At 36.1% G+C, this 20,621-nt stretch overlaps 2 protein-coding genes across 3 annotated transcripts in view; one reads left to right on the top strand and one right to left on the bottom strand.

The window, feature by feature from the left end:
- The first annotated feature begins 3,582 nt into the window (after positions 1-3,582).
- The window catches only part of LOC136342808 (uncharacterized), a 38,801-nt gene continuing 21,762 nt past the window's right edge, over positions 3,583-20,621 (top strand). The window contains exon 1 of one of the 2 annotated variants that reach the window (XR_010732690.1): positions 3,583-3,673. The gene's annotated coding sequence lies outside the window, so the exon portion shown is untranslated. Of the gene's footprint in view, positions 3,674-13,474; positions 13,490-20,621 lie in introns of those variants that run through there. The other variant, XR_010732691.1, reaches the window with a different exon arrangement.
- On the bottom strand, positions 3,703-16,758 carry LOC136342804 (protein hairy-like). The gene is made up of 3 exons (XM_066288967.1): positions 16,168-16,758; positions 14,158-14,253; positions 3,703-11,757 (listed from the first exon to the last, which is right to left on the bottom strand). The coding sequence occupies exons 1-3, from the start codon at positions 16,360-16,362 to the stop codon at positions 11,086-11,088; spliced, it is 963 nt and encodes a 320-aa protein (XP_066145064.1). The 5' UTR covers positions 16,363-16,758; the 3' UTR covers positions 3,703-11,085.

Here is a 20,621-nt window from a genome sequence, read left to right as displayed (position 1 = left end):
TTAAGTACAACGTATTCTAATTAAAACTCCTTAAATCCGATATCTCTGGAAAGGGCCTGCAGAGCAAAAATGCATAGGAACTTATTATGTTTATGGTTGCTCTCATATTTTGGTGAGACCGTTCTCTTACCCATTATTTTAGATATTCTTGGAAATACCTATGAATTTCTCAGAAAAAACATATTCTGGGAATAGTGGAGAGAACCTGAGACAGTAGACGTGGCAGAATTCTATCTAGACAAGTTTTACACCAATGAATACATTTTTAGAGGGCACTATTCCAAATTACACTTGAAGTTGTAACTTACAACCCCATTTTTCTAAGGAGAGGACTTCTTGGTAGGGCGAGCCTTAACAAATCTGACACCCTGAGAGAAATTTATAATCACCCCCCAGGCCGATATTGCTTCTTAGGTCACTCTTAGGTCTATCAAATTACTATTCACAAGTGGAAAAAAGGCAAACTGGCTAAGCGACAGCATCTCTAAATTGAAATCAGATTAGTTCAAATTAATTAAAATTAAAAAAAAAATTCTAACTTATTTTGTTTCAGAATTTACAATCCTTATAAAAGACTGTAACCTGCAGCAAGCTTCATATTTTATTTAACTGTGCCAAAACTTAAATAAAAATAATGTATTCCAGAATTATTTGCTCAGACCCCGGGCGAATATGAAAATAATAGAATTTGCTTATTGTTCTGGATTCAATGTTAAAATAAAACATGGAGCTGCGCCATAAGCTTGAAAATTGTTAAGCATTTAAACGTTCATAAAATTGTCTATTTTGTGTGTGTTTAGTAGTGTACAAAATGTGGTGAGTGGTAGAATTGAGGTAGATAATCATAGATACCTATTTCAAATCTAGAGCACACTCGTAAATAATATGCTCTCCAGGTCCATACAGGATGTCTCGCTAAAGCTCGACATGAGAGAGTATCTCAACCAGGTCAAAAATTTAATAAGTGTATATAAATATCCTTTCACTTGAACGCTTTATCCAATAAATCAAGTTTTTTTGCAAGATCCAGCCTTTCCGGGGCAAAGAGATATTAAATTCTCTATATCTAAGACGGTCAGTTAATCTAAACCTCTTTGAGGGCGATTGTGAACTTCTGAACCTTAGATTCAAGCCAGTCGAAATTCAGTCGACAATGTTCCTGTATTTTGCTGAGAATTAGTTTAAATTCTTGATGTCTAAGATGGAATAGATGGCTAGGACATCATAATGTGCAATATCATGAATTTACAGGGAGGATTCTTAAACAAACCAAGAATAAGTACAATGGCTCATGTTTAAAATATTTGGTAGTTCAGCGAAAGGACTTTAAATGTCGATGTCGGAGTCTAAGGGGCAATCTTGAATTCATGGTTTGCGAAACTATAGTTTATGAGTTTAAAAGAATAAAAACGCCATTAAATGTGCGGTTAGTATTTCTCAAAAAAAGGTATTTATAATCGAATCGGAAATTCCTATATTTTTTAAGGCTTTCAGTGTTTTTTTTTTAATCAACTAACTCATTCGCACAAAACCAATAATGCCAAATTATCACATGGCACATACTTGGTACATAGCTTTAATTCTAGAGGAAGAGAGGCTAACGTGGGATTAGAATTGTAACAAGTGAAATCCTATAGTACTCGTTGAAAAAATGAACTTCAACATTAATGCAGTTTTGCATTATTGAGACCTTCTACATGACAATTTTCTTTTTTTTATAGACTGAGTATTTGCAAAATTTCAATGCTATTTACTACGTATACCTGCTATTTTCCTCGTTATTTCGCTACAAATTTCGACTGCATATATGATTTTTTAAATACTTTTCATACCGAAATAAAAAGTAAACAATGAATTTCCGGATAGCAGAGTGTCCGTCTTTGCAATTGGTAGCGTTCAACTAAGATCAGGAATTGCTGACATAACTGATTTCGTGGAAGAAAAATTTGACCCGAAACTTATTTGGGTTTTTATCGGTTTATTTCTTTTAGCGCCCTTTCATCTGCCGTCTCCAATTTCACAAAAACATTAGCAGCTTCCTATAGATATTCAGATTCGTTCCAAATTTAAATTTAACACCCGAAAATTTGCACGAACTAGCATAAACAAACCTTCAGCAAAGTTGAATTTTAGCTCTGTTCTATATTAGGGTTGTTTTTTAAGTTTCGCATATAGAGCTGGAATAAAACAGTAGATAACCCTTCCTGGCAGCAGTTATTTCAATCGTTTATTGGTACATTCAAATTTAAATTTTCGAAAGCGTCGACTATTTCTGGCAACCCGAACCTTTGATCGTATAGTCCGTTCTTGATTTTTAGCAAGGTAAAGAAATCGCTCGGATTTAGGTCGGAACTGTATGGAGGATAGTTTAAAATTTTTGGGACAACAAAATTTTGAATTGTTAATGTTTTGCGAGCTACGTACGAACTTGCGTTGCCTCGATGAAGGATGATTCGTCGTTTGAAATTGGGTTTTCTAAGCTCAAGGATGACTTCCGGCAATCAACTCAGTTGGCAGTAACAGTTCTTTGAACACGAAGGGGAATCGTTACTATGTGGGCTGCTTGTGAATCTTTATGGGCACGTTCGAGATGACTCTTGTTGGTTTTTCTTCGCCTTGGAGTACCCAAACGGACGACTGGCGTTTATTTCGGGTTCAGGTCAGTTATGTGTAGATGAATAAACACCAATACACCACCACTGATGCTGCTGTACACGTTTGTAGAGTTTCCCGCGTTAAAGGGATCTAGAGTTTTTTGATACCAATCAACTTTAGTTTCTTTCGGTTCTTCGGTCAACAGACGCGATATCCAACGGGACACACGTAATTTTTTAGAGCGCGCAAAATTTTTTGAATTGAGTTTTTTGAAATCCCGAATGATGTCGCAATATCATGAATAGTCATATGTTGATTTTCGTTGATGCGCTTAGCATCGACGTCTTCCTGGATGACTTCGGTACTTTTAGTACGCCTGTTCTTGGATCGTCACTAAAACTCAACTGCTAAGAGATTGTCGACTGATGTGACGCTTCATTGCCGAAAACAGGAACTTTTCGAGGCACTTTTATTGAAATAATCTTCTTCGGAAGTTGCAAAAAGTTACTGTGCGAAAATTTTATTGGTTTAATTTCATTGTTCGCACAACTTGTCATCTTTGACGATGCACTGCACCTACAACACTATCCATACCGCACTGAAAATTCTTTCAAGTTAATTGAAGATTGAAGTTAAGTTTCATCAATGAAATTTGATTATCCGCCATCAGCCATCTATGACCCTGCATGCAACACTATTTTTGACTCATCTTGGGGCACCCTGTCGCTTTTATTTTCTCAGTATGACTGCAAGACACTGTTGCGTGTCCGAAAGTTCCCTTTCAGCAAATATAATAACTCAATGGAAACTTTTCTCTAGATCGAAATAAAAAAAGATTCCATTAGCGTTGCAACGCTAAATTTACCAATAAATTTTCGACTCTGTGCACGTCACATTTGGGTAAACAGGCACAATGGGTACGAAACCTCGCGTGCGTTTCGAGGATTTATTGACAAATTATCATTTGCTTAAATCATTATTGTTCTACTATCACCTTCTCGTGTGCGTGTATATCGTAATTACGTATTTCTGATTCCGGTCGAGTGTATTTAGTTTTCTACATACCTAATTACTCAAGGTGAGTTAACAAAATAATAACCACCACAGTTCAAATTCCAACGACTTTATTTGATTAAAGCTTTAAAATCTTCTGTATTACAAAAATACTTTTATAAGTAAGTGTTCTATTTCTACACACTGTAAAAATAAACTTACAAACAGAATTAACAATCATATATGGAAGATATTTGTGAATTTTGTTGTTGAACGACACTGATCAGGACTTCACAGTTGAAGAGCTTGGGAGAAGAACCAGCCATATGAGAGCAGCACACGGAGCCCATTTCGGTCTCCCAAACTATGAAGTGAATGGGAAGTTCTCCCCCCTGAACTCTGTTTTCATTACAATAGAGTCTTCAATAGTCGTTCCAACCCAGACACTTAAAATTATTCCACGTGGGTTGTCAGCATTCACCATTGAAGACCTATTTTATTATCATTAATATCACAATCGTGTAAAATAACACACCTAATTACGTATAAGCCACCACAGGTAATTACATAGAAGCAGAGCTGGCTATAATGGAGTTTACATCCCATATTTTCGAGTGACGCAAAATCATTAATAAATAAAATGTTTCAAAAAAAAACCTTCTTTCTCGGTTGCATGTAGAGCAAGTTAAGTTGTGAAGCAAACCTTAAAAACAGGGTATTTCAAATTCAGAGGTCACTATGGGGATTTCAGGAATCACATATAATATAGGATGAAGTTAGTTGGAGTACGCCTGACAACAATTTATTAAACTTCCAGTCGTCCTCGTAGGAAATTCTCCAAAAAATTTTCAACTTTGAGAAAAACTAGAAAGGGTCTTCCACTCCTAGTGCGGTGTAAAACGCAACACTATAATAACTAAAGATGTAAATGCGTTACTCTGTACTTTATTTTGCAGACAAATCTATATCAATATGTTGTAAAAATAGTATCATTTAAATGTCCTCCTTGACTACCTGACTGAGTGCACTGTGAACGCTCAATTTGCGATGACTTTCACACAGGTTACACATACATCTAATTGCTTGTTCAATGTTTCGTTTTAAATTGATTACTTTCTATCGCGTACTTTTGTAAACTAGGGGTATCACATGACCCCAGAGGAAAAACCCCGAAGGGGTCGCATCGCATGAACTTGATAGGCAATCGGCATTAGCATTCTTCGAAATAACACGTCTAGGGAACTTTGTTCCAACAAAGTCATTGTCTGCGACAAAACATTGTTCAGAATTTCTATAGTCAAATCAAAGGTATTCTCTGATTATCCTCTTGTATCGCTCATGATTTACAGTAACTCACTTTCCATCATCATTAAAAAAAAAAAGTAAGGGTCGATAATTCTTCAAAACCAAAAATGACCCAAAATGATCAACTTCACAGAAGAAAAAGACACTTTGTGGATCATCTGAGAATCTTCATCGATCCAGATTTAGAATTTTTTGTTAATCGCAAACCCATCAAGCCCGAAATGGAGTTCATAGGAAACAATATCTGGTCTATATAAATCGACTTCCAAATACTTAGGGCCCGATCTACAAAATTTCGACGCAAACGATAGATATTCCGCTTCAGTTCCTGACTAATTTAAGCCTTATAAGTCTTCAAATGAAGATTTTTGCGCAAGATTATCAACCAATAGCCTGAAATAAGCTGAGTCTTTGAGACTTTTTAAAAACTATGATTCTATTTCTTCAGCTTTCAGCGATCAACTCTAACAGGAACTACCCTCTTCTTGTTGTCAGGACGTACTTATTCGGTTATGGTACATATTGTACTTTGAATGTAGATACGATTAATATAATTTGTGGAAAAACGCTTCTAGAATTCTCTAACGTTATGTGGCTCCGGTTAGTGAGAGTTAGGTGGCTGCGTAACACTGCAGAGACTGTGTTATCAGCTGTCTATAGAAAACAATTAATATATTTTACAATTTTCATGCAAACCATGCTAAAATACACTTACAAGGGATGGGACCCAACTATCCCCCTCTAATTTGAACTAAATTTTATAGAAAAGTAGTTCAGACCTATCTAAGAATAGTGATGTCTATTTTACGTGCCATCTTTAAGGTTTAAGGGGTGAAAACTACCTCCAAAATTTCGCCAATTTTTTATTTTTGGACGATAACTGTGGATTCAGATAAGTTAAAATAACGAAAAAAGAGTAAATTGTTCCTTTTTTAATTCGCCATCGACCTATTAAGATTTGAAAAAAATATCGTTTTATTATATTTTTTCGAAAATTTCATTTGGTTTTGGTTCAGTTTTTACACGCTTCCAGCTATCTCGTTCAACTCTTTATTACTTTATAGAGAAAATATTTCTCAATAGAATAGTGTAAAGCAGAACGTGATACCATATTTCTACCAAAAGTTATAATTGTTTATATAAAAGTGTGTACGTCATGTTCGACCGCTTATAACTTCAGAAACGTAGATCGCAGAAAAAAAATTCTCAAAATAAATAAGGCTTTATTTAATGAGTATTAATGATTTAATTATTATACGTTAATCTCCGGCGCAGGTGGTACCTTATAATCCGCATAAATAATGTTCGTTATTGTCCTGTAGAAACGTATAGAGAAGTTAAAAAATGACCATTCCTAACAATCATCATTACTTCATAAACAAATAGAGTTCTATACAGAACATATTCCACGGATCCAAATCCTAAATTAAAAATTTATAGTGAGGACAAGCACCCCCAATCATTACAATTTTTTTTTGTCAAATAAATCCTTTGTTATAACCGAATGTTTTTTGAAACAGAAGTAAAAAATCTTCTGTAGATCTGTTTTTTTGATCTGTCTCTATTTAAAACAATTAAAAAAAAATGAGATTAAGAGTGAAAATACATTACATTTCATTCACTATCTTGTTTTCATTAAATTAAAAATGTGTACTTCAAAATAAATAATCTCAATACTTAATTTATACAAAACGTATAAAAATATATTGCATATAAATTGTGTATGTCAATAATGAATGAACCCATAATTCATCTTAATTAATCTTATTTAATGTTTTTAGGACAATCGTGCATTATATGTAAATAGTGGTAATACGCAACAATGACCTGACGGTGTATTAAGAGACATTCTTATATGAACCTGTATTTAAAAGTAAATCTTTATATAGTGGTTACCAATATCTGAAAATACGCAATGTTGATAAATCCAGTTAATATAGTGAATATATTGTTATTAACGTTCATTGCCCTAAATTTTCTAAATACACCGGTAACAGAAACAGAACGGAAAATAGCTAAAGAACTAAGGCACTCTTGAACAAGCCTGTAGTGATGTATTTTCAGAAATTGAAACACAAGATACTTTTGATTTTGATGATCCGTTTGAATTTCATGAGTTGAAAATTATAGAAGACGAAGAAGAGATTCAAAGATATCATCTAGATGATAGCGATTCTAGTTTGGAATGTGTTTGTACCAAAGACATTGAACTTTTAAGTTTCGATTATAAGAAAAGAGCCGTAAAATATTGAAAATCTGGAAAAAATTGTAATTTCAAAATATTTACGGTGCAGAAAAATTCTAGGAAAGTACTATCGAGAAAGCAATTGAAACGTTGGGAATATGCTATAAATCAAGAAGGGACTCACAGAAAAAAGTTTACAAAAATATCGCAATTTACTTTAAATAATTTCATGGAAGCATTAGAAAAACGTTAGCCAATGCATGACATAGACATTCGTCGATGGACTTTACAAGCAAATAAACATTGGATTAGCTTTTAAAGCTTCTGACCACTGGATAAAATAATTTAAGCGTCCTCATCGTATTGTTTCCAGAAAAATTACAAAATTTATAACCAAAAGAACTTGATAGAGCAACATGTCATAATTAGAAAAGAAAATGAATTTGTAGATGCTATTAAGAATGAAATGAATTTTTATGGATATGATAGTGTATACAACTCTGATCAAAGTGGCTTCAATTTAGAGCTACATGCAGGACATACCTTGTGCGTTGGAGGAGAAAAGTACATAGAAAATATTGTACAATCAAAAATGTCTACTACGCATAGTTATACAATTCAGCCATTCATTTCTGCTAGTGGAAAGCTTATGTCGCCGTTATTAATAGTTTTATATGAATCTAGCAGTGGATTTGGACCTCGAGTAGAGAAAAGATTATTTGCCTAGAAAATGTTTACATTTTAGCATCCAAATCTGGAAAATTAACAAGTGCACATTTTAAAACGTGAATGATGCTAATGTCACCACCCTCCCTGAATAATAACCAGTGTTCTCAAAAACAATGAATTTCTTCCCTTTTTTCTGGGTACATAATTATGCTTACTTGCCCATCACTTTAGAGGGCAGCTCTAAGGGCTCTATGCCATATATATTGTATAACAACGTCATTTGGTGTTGGTGCTGTTTTCTGCCGCGTTAGTTATATGAATTATATGAATTTAGACTTATAAGTTATCGATATTTATATACCTATACTTTGAATCGTTATATCCCAAATACTGAATTTGGTACAAATCTGATACAACGTGGGTAGATACTTCGAGAGGCCCTCTACACAGTGTGCAAAAATGGTTAGTGTACCAAAGTGCAAACTCCTCTAAAATCACCTAAGTTTTTTTTTGAAATTTCGGCCCTTTGGCATCAACCGAGAAATCCGCAAGTATATGAAAATAAGAAGGTGCTTACTGAAGAACGTACCATTTTGCCCCACGCTGTACGATGAATAGTCCCGAGATATAGCGTTTTAAAGTTGTCACTCTCAACCGCGTCCTACCCTTGAATGGTGAGACTTAGGAAGTTGAAATTTTATGGGGTAAGTCCTTTGAATGATAGGAACAATTGGTAAAAATTTCAAATCGATCGCCCGTGGGGTCCGAATTGACCTCTTAACCTTAAACGGCTTTTATGCGACAGAAATAATTTGATAAAATTACAGTCCCTTGTTCATAATCAGTTGTCCTCGCCAAGATTCACTAATATCTTTAGAAATTCAAGGCATAAAAGTGGATGTATTGAAGAAAGGGCAGCTGAATTTGAAAATTCTGTAGAATACACTTTTCACACCTTTCTCCAAAATGTGATTTATGTGACCAAATTGCAGTATTTAAACGTTCTTGGTGTGAGAAAAATGTATGTTCTAAACATTTTTTCAATGAAAATCATTACTGTAAAACATATAATCCATAGACACCAATGAAGTGTTCTCTGGTATATTATTCCTATATGAAAAAGTATCCTACGCTGATGCACAACGCATAATGGAATACTTGTCAACTGCAGGGAGAATGTTAACATAATTTTTAATTGAAAATATAATTTTGATGTTACCGTTCTTCAATACTTATTAAATCAAACCTTATTTGTTATGAGAAATTGTCTTCTGCGATCTGCGGTTCTGAAGTTATAAGCGGTAAAACATGACGTGCACACTTTTATATAAACAATTATATATAACTTTTGGTAGAAATATGGTATCACGTTCTGCTTTACACTATTCTATTGAGAAATATTTTCTCTATAAAGTAATAAAGAGTTGAACGAAATAACTGGAAGCGTGTAAACACGGAGTCAAAACAAAATGAAATTTTCGAAAAAAAAAATTTTACAATTTTTTTCGAATCTTGATAGATCGATGGCGAATCAAAAAAAGGAACATTTTACTCTTTTTTTCGTTGTTTTAACTCATCTGAATCCATAGTTATCGTTCAAAAATGAAAAATTGGCGAAACTTTGGGGGTAATTTTCACCCCTTGAATCTTGAAGATGGCACGTAAAATATACATCACTATTCTTATATAGGTCTAAACAACTTTTCTATAAAATTTAATTCAAATCTGAGGGGGACACTTAGGTCTCATCCCTTGTAAGTCCGCCCTCTGATCACATTCGACCGAATATAATCAAGCTGACTGAAATTGGTGCATTTTGTTCAAACTTCCGAACTATGCGAGAAACAAGTTTTGCAGATGGCTGATTTTGCTAGGTGTAAACTTTTTGCCATCCGTGAAACTCACTTAAATAACTCAAAAAAGTTTTTTAAGGCTACTGTATGGTGTTCTAATGACAGATTGTCGGTCTTTTGTTACTACATGTGGAATATAAAACTATTTAAAAAAATCGTGGTGCTGAAACGAATGCGTCGATACGATTGAGAAACTAATAGTTTTTATAAATCATATAAACAAAAAATTTAAACAGTGGCAGCTCCTCCGAAGAGCCTATTAGTCATTTACCTCCATAAAATATTGCGAGAGTTGGGCAAAAAAAAAGTTAAATTTAGCATAAAAATTATCTTGTATTTCATGGATAAAATAAAAGATAAACCATATAATCGTATATCTTAATCCGCATTAAAATGCATCTTTTATAAATCCCATTTAACGGCGCATTAAGAACGTAGCAGTAGCGCGGTATCGGTTGACCGCCCGCATTGACCTCACGGCTTCTAAAGGAATAGTGTGAGTTTTCGCACGACAGTGAATCTTTTTCAGTTGCACCTAGCCGAAATCTCGGTCAACAGCCTGTCGAGTCTACTGCGATCGCACACAGGTTAGTTTATAAAGTGGATATGTATAATTTCGTGTTTATTTTTAGACTTGTGTGGGGAATTATGTCTGGAGCTTATTGTCTTGAACAAAACGTACATATATTTTTTTGTCTTGCTTAAATGACCATCAAGTCACATACCACGAGCCGCTTTTTTTTTGAAGTCTGAATTTGAAATGGATACTAAAATAATTACGATGAATGCAGTGCATTGAAATAGTTTGCTGAATCTATTTTCACCCAAATTGAACGACTTGTAGGTGAATAAGGTTTTCTTCACAATTGACTTCGCTTTACATGAATTAAAAAGGTGACCGCTTTTTTCTGCAACATCTTGTAGGGTGAACGATCAATGATTTATGAGTTGAAACCACAACTCAGTGGGCGAATGTAGTATAAGAACAATGAGAATAAAGTGCCTTTACGTAGATATTTTATATCCAATAAGCACAATAAAAAATTACCCGCAACTCAAATAACTACTTATGTATTAATATTGTAACATATGAGCCCAAGGAATCTGAATTTTTTTTCTCCGCATCAAAACTGGAGTCAAAGAAAATTAAAATGAAATAACAAGAAAAGAGTTTTAGTTCTTCTGCTTAAGACTGAAAAGTTTTTAACTTTGTTGCAAAATTAAAAAAAAAATACGAGTAGCGTTTCCTTCACAACAGCCCGGTTAATTAGGTGAAAACCAAACAAAACCAACCGCTATCTTCCAACTCTGCAGAGAAATATAAAGAGCTCAAAAGCACCTATGTAAATGTTATACTTATCACCTAACTTCAAGAGAACACAGATCCTCCATCAGAGTCTTATGGCACACACACTAAAAAATTTAAAACTTCTCCAGCCCAGTCTTACAATACTACACCTCAAATTCCCTGAAGCATCAAAGGTCTTACCAAGGCCTCCAGGGGCCACCCGTCTCCCCATTATCATTCTCCTCATAGTGCTCAGATTTTCTCACCACCAAAGACAATGGTTTCTGTTGGGTGGTACAATACATGGAGTCCACAGGATCTGGACTGTTACTCGGACTATAACTGGAAGAGGAAGCTGCAGAAACCGCACTAGCACTACGCTCAGGAACTATCGGTACTAGTAGAGGCACCTGTGATGACGAAATGGGCTGATGGTTCTGTGCAGAAGCTGGTAACACTAATGCCAAATCTCCATTGGGGAGGCGTGTAGATACCAGTTGCATTCCAGGTCCGCTACCATTAGTCCCAAGATTAGTCCAAATGATCCCCGATTGAGGTACTTGCTGTTCTGGGGATCGTTGAGGATTCGGGAGAATATGAACTTGGACTTGAGGTGTTTCCTGTACTTTGCACGTTTGAGTGAGATGGTTCGCCAGGTGTTGTAAAAGTTTGCGTTTGATAACGGGGTCCACGTCAGGGAATCGGCCTACTTCAGAGGCGCATTCCGTGAAGCCAGATCGGAACTTACCCATGGCTGATGGTTCCGAGACATTGAAAACGGTTTGCGGTGGTCGCATCTGGAGGTTTTGGAGGTATTTCACTGTCATTTCCAGAATGTCAGCTTTTTCGAGTTTGGAGTGACGGGCAGGCTATAATAGAAGAAGTTGTTGTTAATGACCTGAGTGAGGAAGAATCCGAAGAACTATGCAGGTTGTCTTATATTAGCGTGGCAATCCGTTGACCGGAGATTCCTTATACGAAAATCATTAGATTCTCCTTATGGCATTTTTCTTTGGCGCTTTGTAATCATTACACAAGGTTCAAATTAGTAAAAAAAATTACTCTCGTTAATAGCTTGGATGCTTCTCAATATATTTTAATGAAATTTTGCAGTGATGTGTGATTCGATAAGACACACATTTCCTAGGATTTGCGTAAAAAATTTTGCAGAAGCAATGGGGTAAATGTGGGGGGGGGGGGGGGGGTACATGTTCTCCCCCCCTACTTTTTCTTGTGCAAGTCAATGGTTCATTTGTTTAGTTATTTCTTTATTCTTGTAAAATTTTGATTTACGGCTTACTTTAGAAGGTTTTTCAACTTATTGCCCCCCAGCATGTGGCTTCCAATATTTTATTTTTGTCGAGAAAGCAGTTCTAAAACACATATATTATCGTTCTAGTACTGGATGCACGTTACACTTATTAATATCTCGATGTTTTATTTGAAAAGCTATTATTCTCGAGGTAATACCCGGATGGATATGAAATTTGTAAAATTTTACCTTCCGGGTGTGGTAAATTAAATTAATAAAAAATGTAAGCCACGTATTAGGAGGCAATAAGCTTAAACGTCTAAAGTAAGCTGTAAACCAATATTTTACAAGAATGAAAAAATTCATATAAAAAAACAATTAATTGGAATAACTAACCAAGTGAACTAATGGCATGCGTAAAAAAAGCTGATAGAAAAACGTGTATATGACTTCTATTATTTTTTTCAAATTTTATTAAAATATGTTTAGAAACGGCCAAGGTATTAACAAAAAAATTTTTTACCAACTTCAACACCCTGTGTAAGGAGTATAATACGACACAGAAAAAAGTGCTACAAGGAAAATATAATTATTTTCACGTAAGGTATCTCCAGTAAACAAACGGGCTTACTAATATGAGACTCCTCATACGATAGGTAAAAAATGTGAAAATTAGCAATTATTATAGCATTTACTAAAAACTGGGAAAAAAGCAGATATAACTTGAAATCAAAGAAATCCATTTATCCCAATGATTATCATAAGAGATTACGATCCTATGTCGAGAGAAGTTTCATATTGCTGTGGACATAGAATCCCAAGCCGTAGCCGCAAGCAGATGGTCAAGCGGAAGGCACGGTTTCTAAAGAGATAAATTGAAACTGTTCAAAGGGTTAATATTCTTAGGAGCATTGAAATACCCTATTTATCCCGAAGTAATCTCCTATAATAATATATGGAATTACTGGAATTTCTTTAAATTTTAATTAAGGTAATACACCAAGTTTGCTTCTAAATAATTATCCATCTTGGGGTTAACAAATCCAACACCCAATTAAATATGTACTATATTACAGCAGAGATTTCCCGAAACCCATTTCAAATTCTCACTGTGCAGGAAAATTAAACTGGACTACTCGAAGGATCATTTCGGATACTATGGCCTGGAAAAGTGAGTGTTTATTCGCAATTCAAACCAGTGAATTTTTAATCAGGTATTCTTGAAAACGAGTTTCCACTCATGTCTAGGATACCACGAGGGTCACTCTCAATAATTAGGTGCCATTAAATTGGCGTCAAGAAAATGGCGCCAATAATAAAATGAAAAGCAGTTGAAGTTCTTGATGAAGGTAATTATGCTGGCGTCAATGCATGTTTAAATTTAGGTGGATGGGTTATGTCGAAGCCTGCTGAAGACGTAGGTACCAAAACAGCGAATTGACCAATATCAATAAAGCACGATTTGCTGATTGTTTTCGAGTAGTTTTGAAGAATTCTGTTGGGGTTTGAGAAAAGAATTTGAAGGACAAAATTTGAAGATTAATAAGTCGAAAATATGCGAAACTCTTTGTGAAGAATGGAAAAATAAACGTAGAAAAGAAAACGAAAGAAATATAATCAAGGAACATTGTCCGCTTTGCGAAGTGTTTATCCAATCACGGAAAGTCCGAAAATTTCTATCACTATCCCGCTTCTCGCCGCTTGCAGCCTCGTCGTCATAAACTCATGTTGTGAGCTACTACATAATTTCCAGTTGTTTTTTAGTTTATTAAAGAAATGGAAATTATTACAAATATTTATAACATCAATTCAAATTATTATACACAGTTCAATAACTCCATAACTGCGATAAAAATATTTATAAGATGGTTCAATGTATGTCGAAAAAAAGAGGAGTTACATCTCGAGTACATTTTAATAAATATAACGTATGAGTAGCTGATGCGATAATACTTCAAAAAGTTTCATGTCTTCCGTCTAATGCAAATTTCTCACTCTAGACTAGACTCAAACTTACGTCTTTCTTCATTGCATCCAGTATCAAAGTCTTGAGCTCGTTGAGGCAGTTGTTGATCCTCGCCCTGCGCCTCTTCTCCATTATCGGCTTGTTGCTCTGCAACAAAACAAACAGACTTTACATAACCCTAATTAAAGTGGAGCACCCTGTATAAAGCGACTCGACCTTGCTTCGGGCACTCCCAGTACGAATCTTGGCGTGGGAAAAGTGTTGCGTCAAGCGTGGCAGCCTCGTGCCCGACTTGGCAACGTGCCGCGACGCTCTTTTGTTTTAAATATAGCTGAGACGCCGGCTCTGATCAAATGTCCGCGACGGGGACGTTGGTGGTACCACGAGGCGCTTCCCTGGGTGTTTTCGCACTGCCTACTTTATTCTGTAGTACCTTATTATTGGAAATACGCATGGGTTTAAGAGGATTGTAGAGTGCAGATGAGACAGTTAATTATGGTAGTACCAAAAATGATAACTAGTCCACGAAACAATAGGCCAATTTCGATTCTAGAGCGCGTTGCGAAAACTTCCGGCGGTACTATACGACCTATTGTTTTAATTGAGGTTGCACCGTGATTGTTTTTTTAACATTCATGCTACGCTGTTCGGTTCCTTGTTTATTTTAATCGACGAAATGGTTTACGTTTGCGATACGTGCGCCTGGACAGAAGGATGTTTATCCATGAACCGACTATAAAGTTGTTGAAGCGATTCGCATGCCTGCTCTTACTTGGGACACGTGCCCATTCGGTTCTATTGTGATAAGATTTTGATTTGGTTATAAATGTGAAAACTGGATTAACTATCCTAATTGAGAATTAACGTGAATTTACACAACAAATTTTTTTTCACACACTGAGATAATTTTTTCCGCACGCGCGTGATAGAAAATTGTTTCCTCACAAGCGCATGAGATAAAAATGTTTTCTCGCTAACGCTAGATATAAAATTGTTTTTTATCAACACATCACCATAGAAACTACCACGCAATTCACTCATTACTTGTATCAACATACTATTTCTCAGGCGCATAAAAGCACATTGTTTTTTCGTGCGCGCGTGTGAAAAATTGTTCCGCAAGCCATAAGAAACAAGTTTACGCATTCGCTGCCCTACTGAAGATCCTTCCTGTACGGCCATACGTTTAATATTCTTTCCGTAACAGTTAAGAAAATAATTTAGTAGATAGAATTCATAATTAAGGATGTGTATTATCGTTTTTCTGGGAAACCAACGAGAATGATAAAAGGTTATTCTTTTGCAAGCGAGGGAGAGAAAATTATTTTTCCTCACGCGCACGGGAAACAATCGTTTTTTACGTGCTAAAATTATTTTCTCGTACCCTTACCGTTCAGGTATGGAAGTTCCGGACGAGTCATTTTGATGTTTTTTTCATGCTATGGTTAGTAAACTGCCAATTATAGGTGGTCTTCTTCTTTGAATAAAATTATCACTTGTTGATGCGCTTGGCTTTAAAACTTTGTATGGGGGTATAATGATAAGCGATCAGGATCCAATTACTTATTGAGAATGTGTGGGCAAAGGTTGGAACAACATGTGAAGCCTGACGCGTAAAGTATAAATGATTATCCCGATTTAACAATAATAAAAACAAATTGTTTGTATTGGAGAAAGAAATATATCTTTTATCATTAAAAGGTATTTTTTCATTTTAATGCTGTTTTTCAGGTTTTTAAAATAGTTTAGATATGAATATTGTATTTGTTGCGCACAAGACTTACAACATTGAATTTATAATTGTAATGAATGTTTAAAATTAAATTTAATTAGTTCTTTTTAATGATCAAAAGTCGAAAATTTGAGAAGTTATTTCAAAATTTTGAAAAAGAGTAACAAAAATCTTTTAATGTTGACACGATGTTGAAACGTTTGGAATGAATTCCATGGATTATATGAACACCCTTGCAATGTGATTTTCAAACAGTTTAAAAACTGATAACTGTGACACTTCTAAATATATTTAAAACCAATAATAGGGCACACAATCTTGAAACTAACCCTTCGATTATCGCTGACCCTGGTACCCCTAGTAGCGGCACCGACAGGACTTGCTGCACTCTCCATGGCACTATGCTGTCCACTACTTCCTTCGCCATTTACCGGCGTAACCGCCGGGTTCGGCTGCACCACACTAGCAGGAACACTGGTAGCAGTACCACCAGACACAATCGGCTGGACGGTAGTAGTAATCATTGTCACAATCACAGTTCACTTAAAAAGCGTCTAAAAATATTGTTGATGAGCAGCTTGAATTTTTTGGCGCACGATGCACCGAGCGGTACTATTTTTGAATTCGCGTATTAGTCGGTCGAGATCGGGTAAAGATTGAACCATCCACACCCGATGAAAGCTGATGACAGAATAACTTGGGCGCGTGGATTACGAACCTCTGAATCTGCTCAAACTGACCTGTTGGTTTTCGAGGAATTGCAGTGTTGCCATAGTACTACCACATTTCTATAAAATGTGGAAAACAAAAGTGATTCAATATTCCTTCTGTTGGTCACATTATTAATAGGGTAGTAAGGAATATTATAAATACCGGTACCACTCGTCATTATTTTAGATGTGAAAGAAGAGAAAAAAGTTTAGAGAAGTCGCAGATCACTGCATTTCTCCTTTGAGGCACGTGCCATATTCAAATAATTTATTGATTGATAGCGATAATGTCAATTCCCCAGAATGGGTGACAAATGACTATTTTGGGAAAGCCATGAAATGTTGAAAAGGGTCCAGAATTTTCTAAAGCGCATGTGCGACTTTTCGCTGACGCTTCGATAATTTTGACATTCTTTTTATATTTTTAGGAGTATTTTGTCAATTTTAGAAGCTTAACCAATAATTTTGAGTGCTATAGGTAACTCGGCTAAAAACATGCGTTAATTTGTTTAGAAATTGCAACAAATTAGTTGTGAGGATCTAAAACTCATTTTTTCGACGCATTCTAATTCAAAGCCCCACCAAAAAAACTTCAAATTATGCTTTAATTTTATACTTTACATGATATAATTTTCTAAAATCTCACGTGATCACATTTTGTTGGCGAAAATTTAAGTACATTTGAAATTCAACGCATGTACAGGTCGTTTTTCTACTGCTTTTCAGGTTCCATAAATCGATGCCAATGTTATGTTATTCTTATCTTTAATTGCTTTCATGATCATATACTACATCAAAAATTTTGTAAATATATTTTTTGGATTTGTTAGAGGTAGTGGCGTAGGACAGAAATGGTGATAGTTAAAAAGACCCATTCTACTGAACGAGTTGGTATGTTACAACGCAAAAAAGGCTCTGATGGACACATTTTTTTGACATAAAATGTCACTTAAAATTATAATTCGCTAGTCGCTATTTTCGGTTCATTTATGTTTCGCAGCGCCCTCATCGGCAGTGAAATTTCCAAATAGAAATGTTGCATCTCTGTCACTTGCAATTGTCAACTTATAATTTCATAAGGATCTAAACCAGTAACAAGTGTAAACGCACCGCCATATTTTTCGTTTGTGAATAACTACAATGCGGCAACGTTGCACTAATCCGTCCTTCCGCAGCATCCGACACGGGTTACCCAGACGTCCCGTCGATAAGGAGAAGGGTACTGGTGAACGAGGGGTGGAGGGGGAAGGGGGGAGGCGACACCAAAGAGACCGCGCCGCTCGCTGAGACGAAAAGTTCGGCACGTTCCCAGGCTCGTTCGGCATCGTTCGTTCGTGTTCGTGTCGAGGTACTACCTGTTGAATGCCGGTCGGTGTTGACTCGGCAGCGACGGATGACCTTTTTTACACAAAGTCAAATGCCTGCGCGGTGTGAGATGGGAACACAAGTCACGTGGGCCGCTGAATTAATGTTGTAATTTGTGGGTGGCGAGTGGGGCGTGAGACGGGGGTGGAAATGCTCGTTGATTCGGTCGGATGGGCGTCGCGTTTACGGGCGCCCAACCGATTATTGTTGGTACCGTTATCAGGAGTTTTGAGTTTTTTGCATCAGTTTTGTAAAACGATTGAGAATTGAGTTCTTGGCGATTAGAGTGAAGTTTCTGATATACAGGGAGGGCCATTTTGTCGAAGGGATCTCAGAAACTATAAGAGAAAGAAAAGTACAAATTGGGAAAACATTCTCCATTGCGAGGTGGCCGGATTTTGCACTGCGTTCACAGGGAAATCCTATTTGCATTATTTAAATTCGTTGCTCACCATTAGGATCTTAAAAACTGTTGACGATACGAAGTCAGTTAGATTTAGGAAAACTTGCGCATTTTTATGGTCAACCAAATTGCCTTTTAAACACTGGAAAATTCCGAGTGTGACGTTTCAGATTTTAGGAATAACCTTCAGGTTGATTTTTTTTTATTACGAACCTGATATTTATATTTATTTTTTGCAGACTTCGATCTAAATAAAACCTTGTATTCCATTGTGTGGCAAGCATATGCTTCGTCAAATTATTTGAGGATAAACATTTTGAAAAAAAGGGAAAAATGTTAGGCACGGGATGCCACATGATATTGTTGCACCAGTTGTTTGATAGTATCTGTATAAATATAGTACATCTTTGGGGAATAGGGTAACGGGTATTCAAAGCCTTATTAGGCGTGACAAAGATTCTGCATCCAATCTCTGTCGGCTTAAACTAAAAATCTTAGGGATTTTTAACTGCCGTCGCGGTCGTGGACGAGCAATAAATATTCCCGTCTGACCATGACCAAGCCGTCCATCATCTCGCCCGAGAGTGAGATAATGAGTATTGTCTTTGTCGGCCTATGCCGCGTGGGACGTTTTCCGAGAAGCAGCCGATTATCGGCCGGCCTGTGTAAATATCAAATACCACCAGATTAATATTCGATCAACGACTCTACCGGATGAATATGTATGGAAGTGGAATGTACCATTTGTGCACAGAAGCAGCATTTTACCTTTACCCCAATTACATAGTCATGTCATTCGTTGCAACCGGTCGGCCTTTGTCCGGCACGTACGAGTAGTTATCGCTTGGCAGGTATGAATCATTCGTCGGGCTTCGCCCCTCGGCCTGCATCTCCTTAATTGTTGTGGTAATCAGCAAGAAGTGCATGACGTCATAGGTATGATTATCGTCGTTAGTTGTTTTCGACCCACGTAGGCGACTACGGTCGACGGTGGCCGCGTGTGTGGTCACGAGCCGACCTGGTCGAGGCCAGGACCAAAGCTACACACAAAGAAGGGGGCAGGAACATTTCCGACAGGGATGTCTTGAGAAGTGGGTAAATTTCAATGTCCTCCAGAGCTGAAACACATTTTTTCAATATGCATCAATCGAATAATCACGTGTTCTTACTCGTCCTTTAAAATCTGATTCCTGATCGAATGTGATTGAGGTAGAGGTATGTTTACCTTCAAGATACAATAAAGCTGCGCTAATCCAGATGCCCCTGTAGTCCAGATAAAATTGAAACAATGTAAATTTTTATTTCGTGGTTTGTGGTCCGGTTTCCCCACGGTTGCCTTAATCCGGTCTGCACGTGAATAGTGCAGGGAAACCCGGAGTATGAACTGGAAGAATGAAGGAAAATCCTTGAATTTTTTTATTTATGTGTAAAAATCATGAGTCCAAAAAAGCATAATAAAATGCTATCAGTGATAAACAGAATGTTCTGCAACAATTAAATAGAGGTATCAGTCAAAAGGTGTTGCTAACGAAATATGATGTTGATACGTCGACAACTTCGGACACTAGTCAGTAAAAACTCAATTGTGTCCAAAACTGTGAGAAAAACAAGGAAAATATAACAAGGTATTGTATAGATTTTTAAATAGCAATGGAGTTCGTCGAGTATTCTTGTACATTTATATTGTTATATTGAGAGCCACGTCTCAATACCACTGCATAGAAAAAAATTGTTTGGTTTATTTGCTAAATATTTTTAGACAGTAAATTAAAAATTACGGGTCAAAAATAGAGCAATTGAAACAATTCTTATATTTTACCTTACAGTTAAATCTGTTCCTTGGTATCTAGCATATCCTTTTGTGTTTGGACATATTTTTAATGCTCAAATCTTCTTCTGCCTAGGGCAGCATGTAATTTTCTAGGATATTTTTTTAAACATAATATCAATCCCCAAACTTAAAATTTTTACTAATGGACTCATGCCAAACCGTCCGAAGCACCCCCAAACTATACTACCTCTATGTTTAACCATCGATTTAATATATTTCCTACTAAACCGATCATGAATTGGTCTTCTGACAAAAAATTCAATTTGACTTGAATAATTTAAATCAACTTTGATCTGAGAAAACGACAGTTTTCGATTTTTTATACGCCCAGATAACATTCTCTTTTAGCAAAACACAATCGAGCCTCTCTATTTTTGTTTGATTTAAAAAGCTAAAACACATAACTTGCATGCTACTTGCACTTTGGAACGGATCCTGGATGGAGTACATTTTAAGTCTTTTGTTCATCATGTT

The sequence above is a fragment of the Euwallacea fornicatus genome, chromosome 1 (genome assembly GCF_040115645.1).
Source record: "Euwallacea fornicatus isolate EFF26 chromosome 1, ASM4011564v1, whole genome shotgun sequence".
In the NCBI taxonomy this organism is placed as follows: domain Eukaryota; kingdom Metazoa; phylum Arthropoda; class Insecta; order Coleoptera; family Curculionidae; genus Euwallacea; species Euwallacea fornicatus.
The sequence above is the reverse complement of the archived record's forward strand: the minus strand, read 5'-3'. Positions and strand labels throughout refer to the sequence as shown.

Bases quoted from the DNA above. Each gene is read 5' to 3' on its own strand.
- LOC136342804 (XM_066288967.1), bottom strand. From the start codon at position 16,362: ATGATTACTACTACCGTCCAGCCGATTGTGTCTGGTGGTACTGCTACC. The intron at 14,254-16,167 runs GTTAGTTTCAAG...GTTTTGTTGCAG, and splicing joins GGGTCAGCGATAATCGAAGG to AGCAACAAGCCGATAATGGA. The intron at 11,758-14,157 runs GTAAGTTTGAGT...CTTCTATTATAG, and splicing joins TGGATGCAATGAAGAAAGAC to CCTGCCCGTCACTCCAAACT.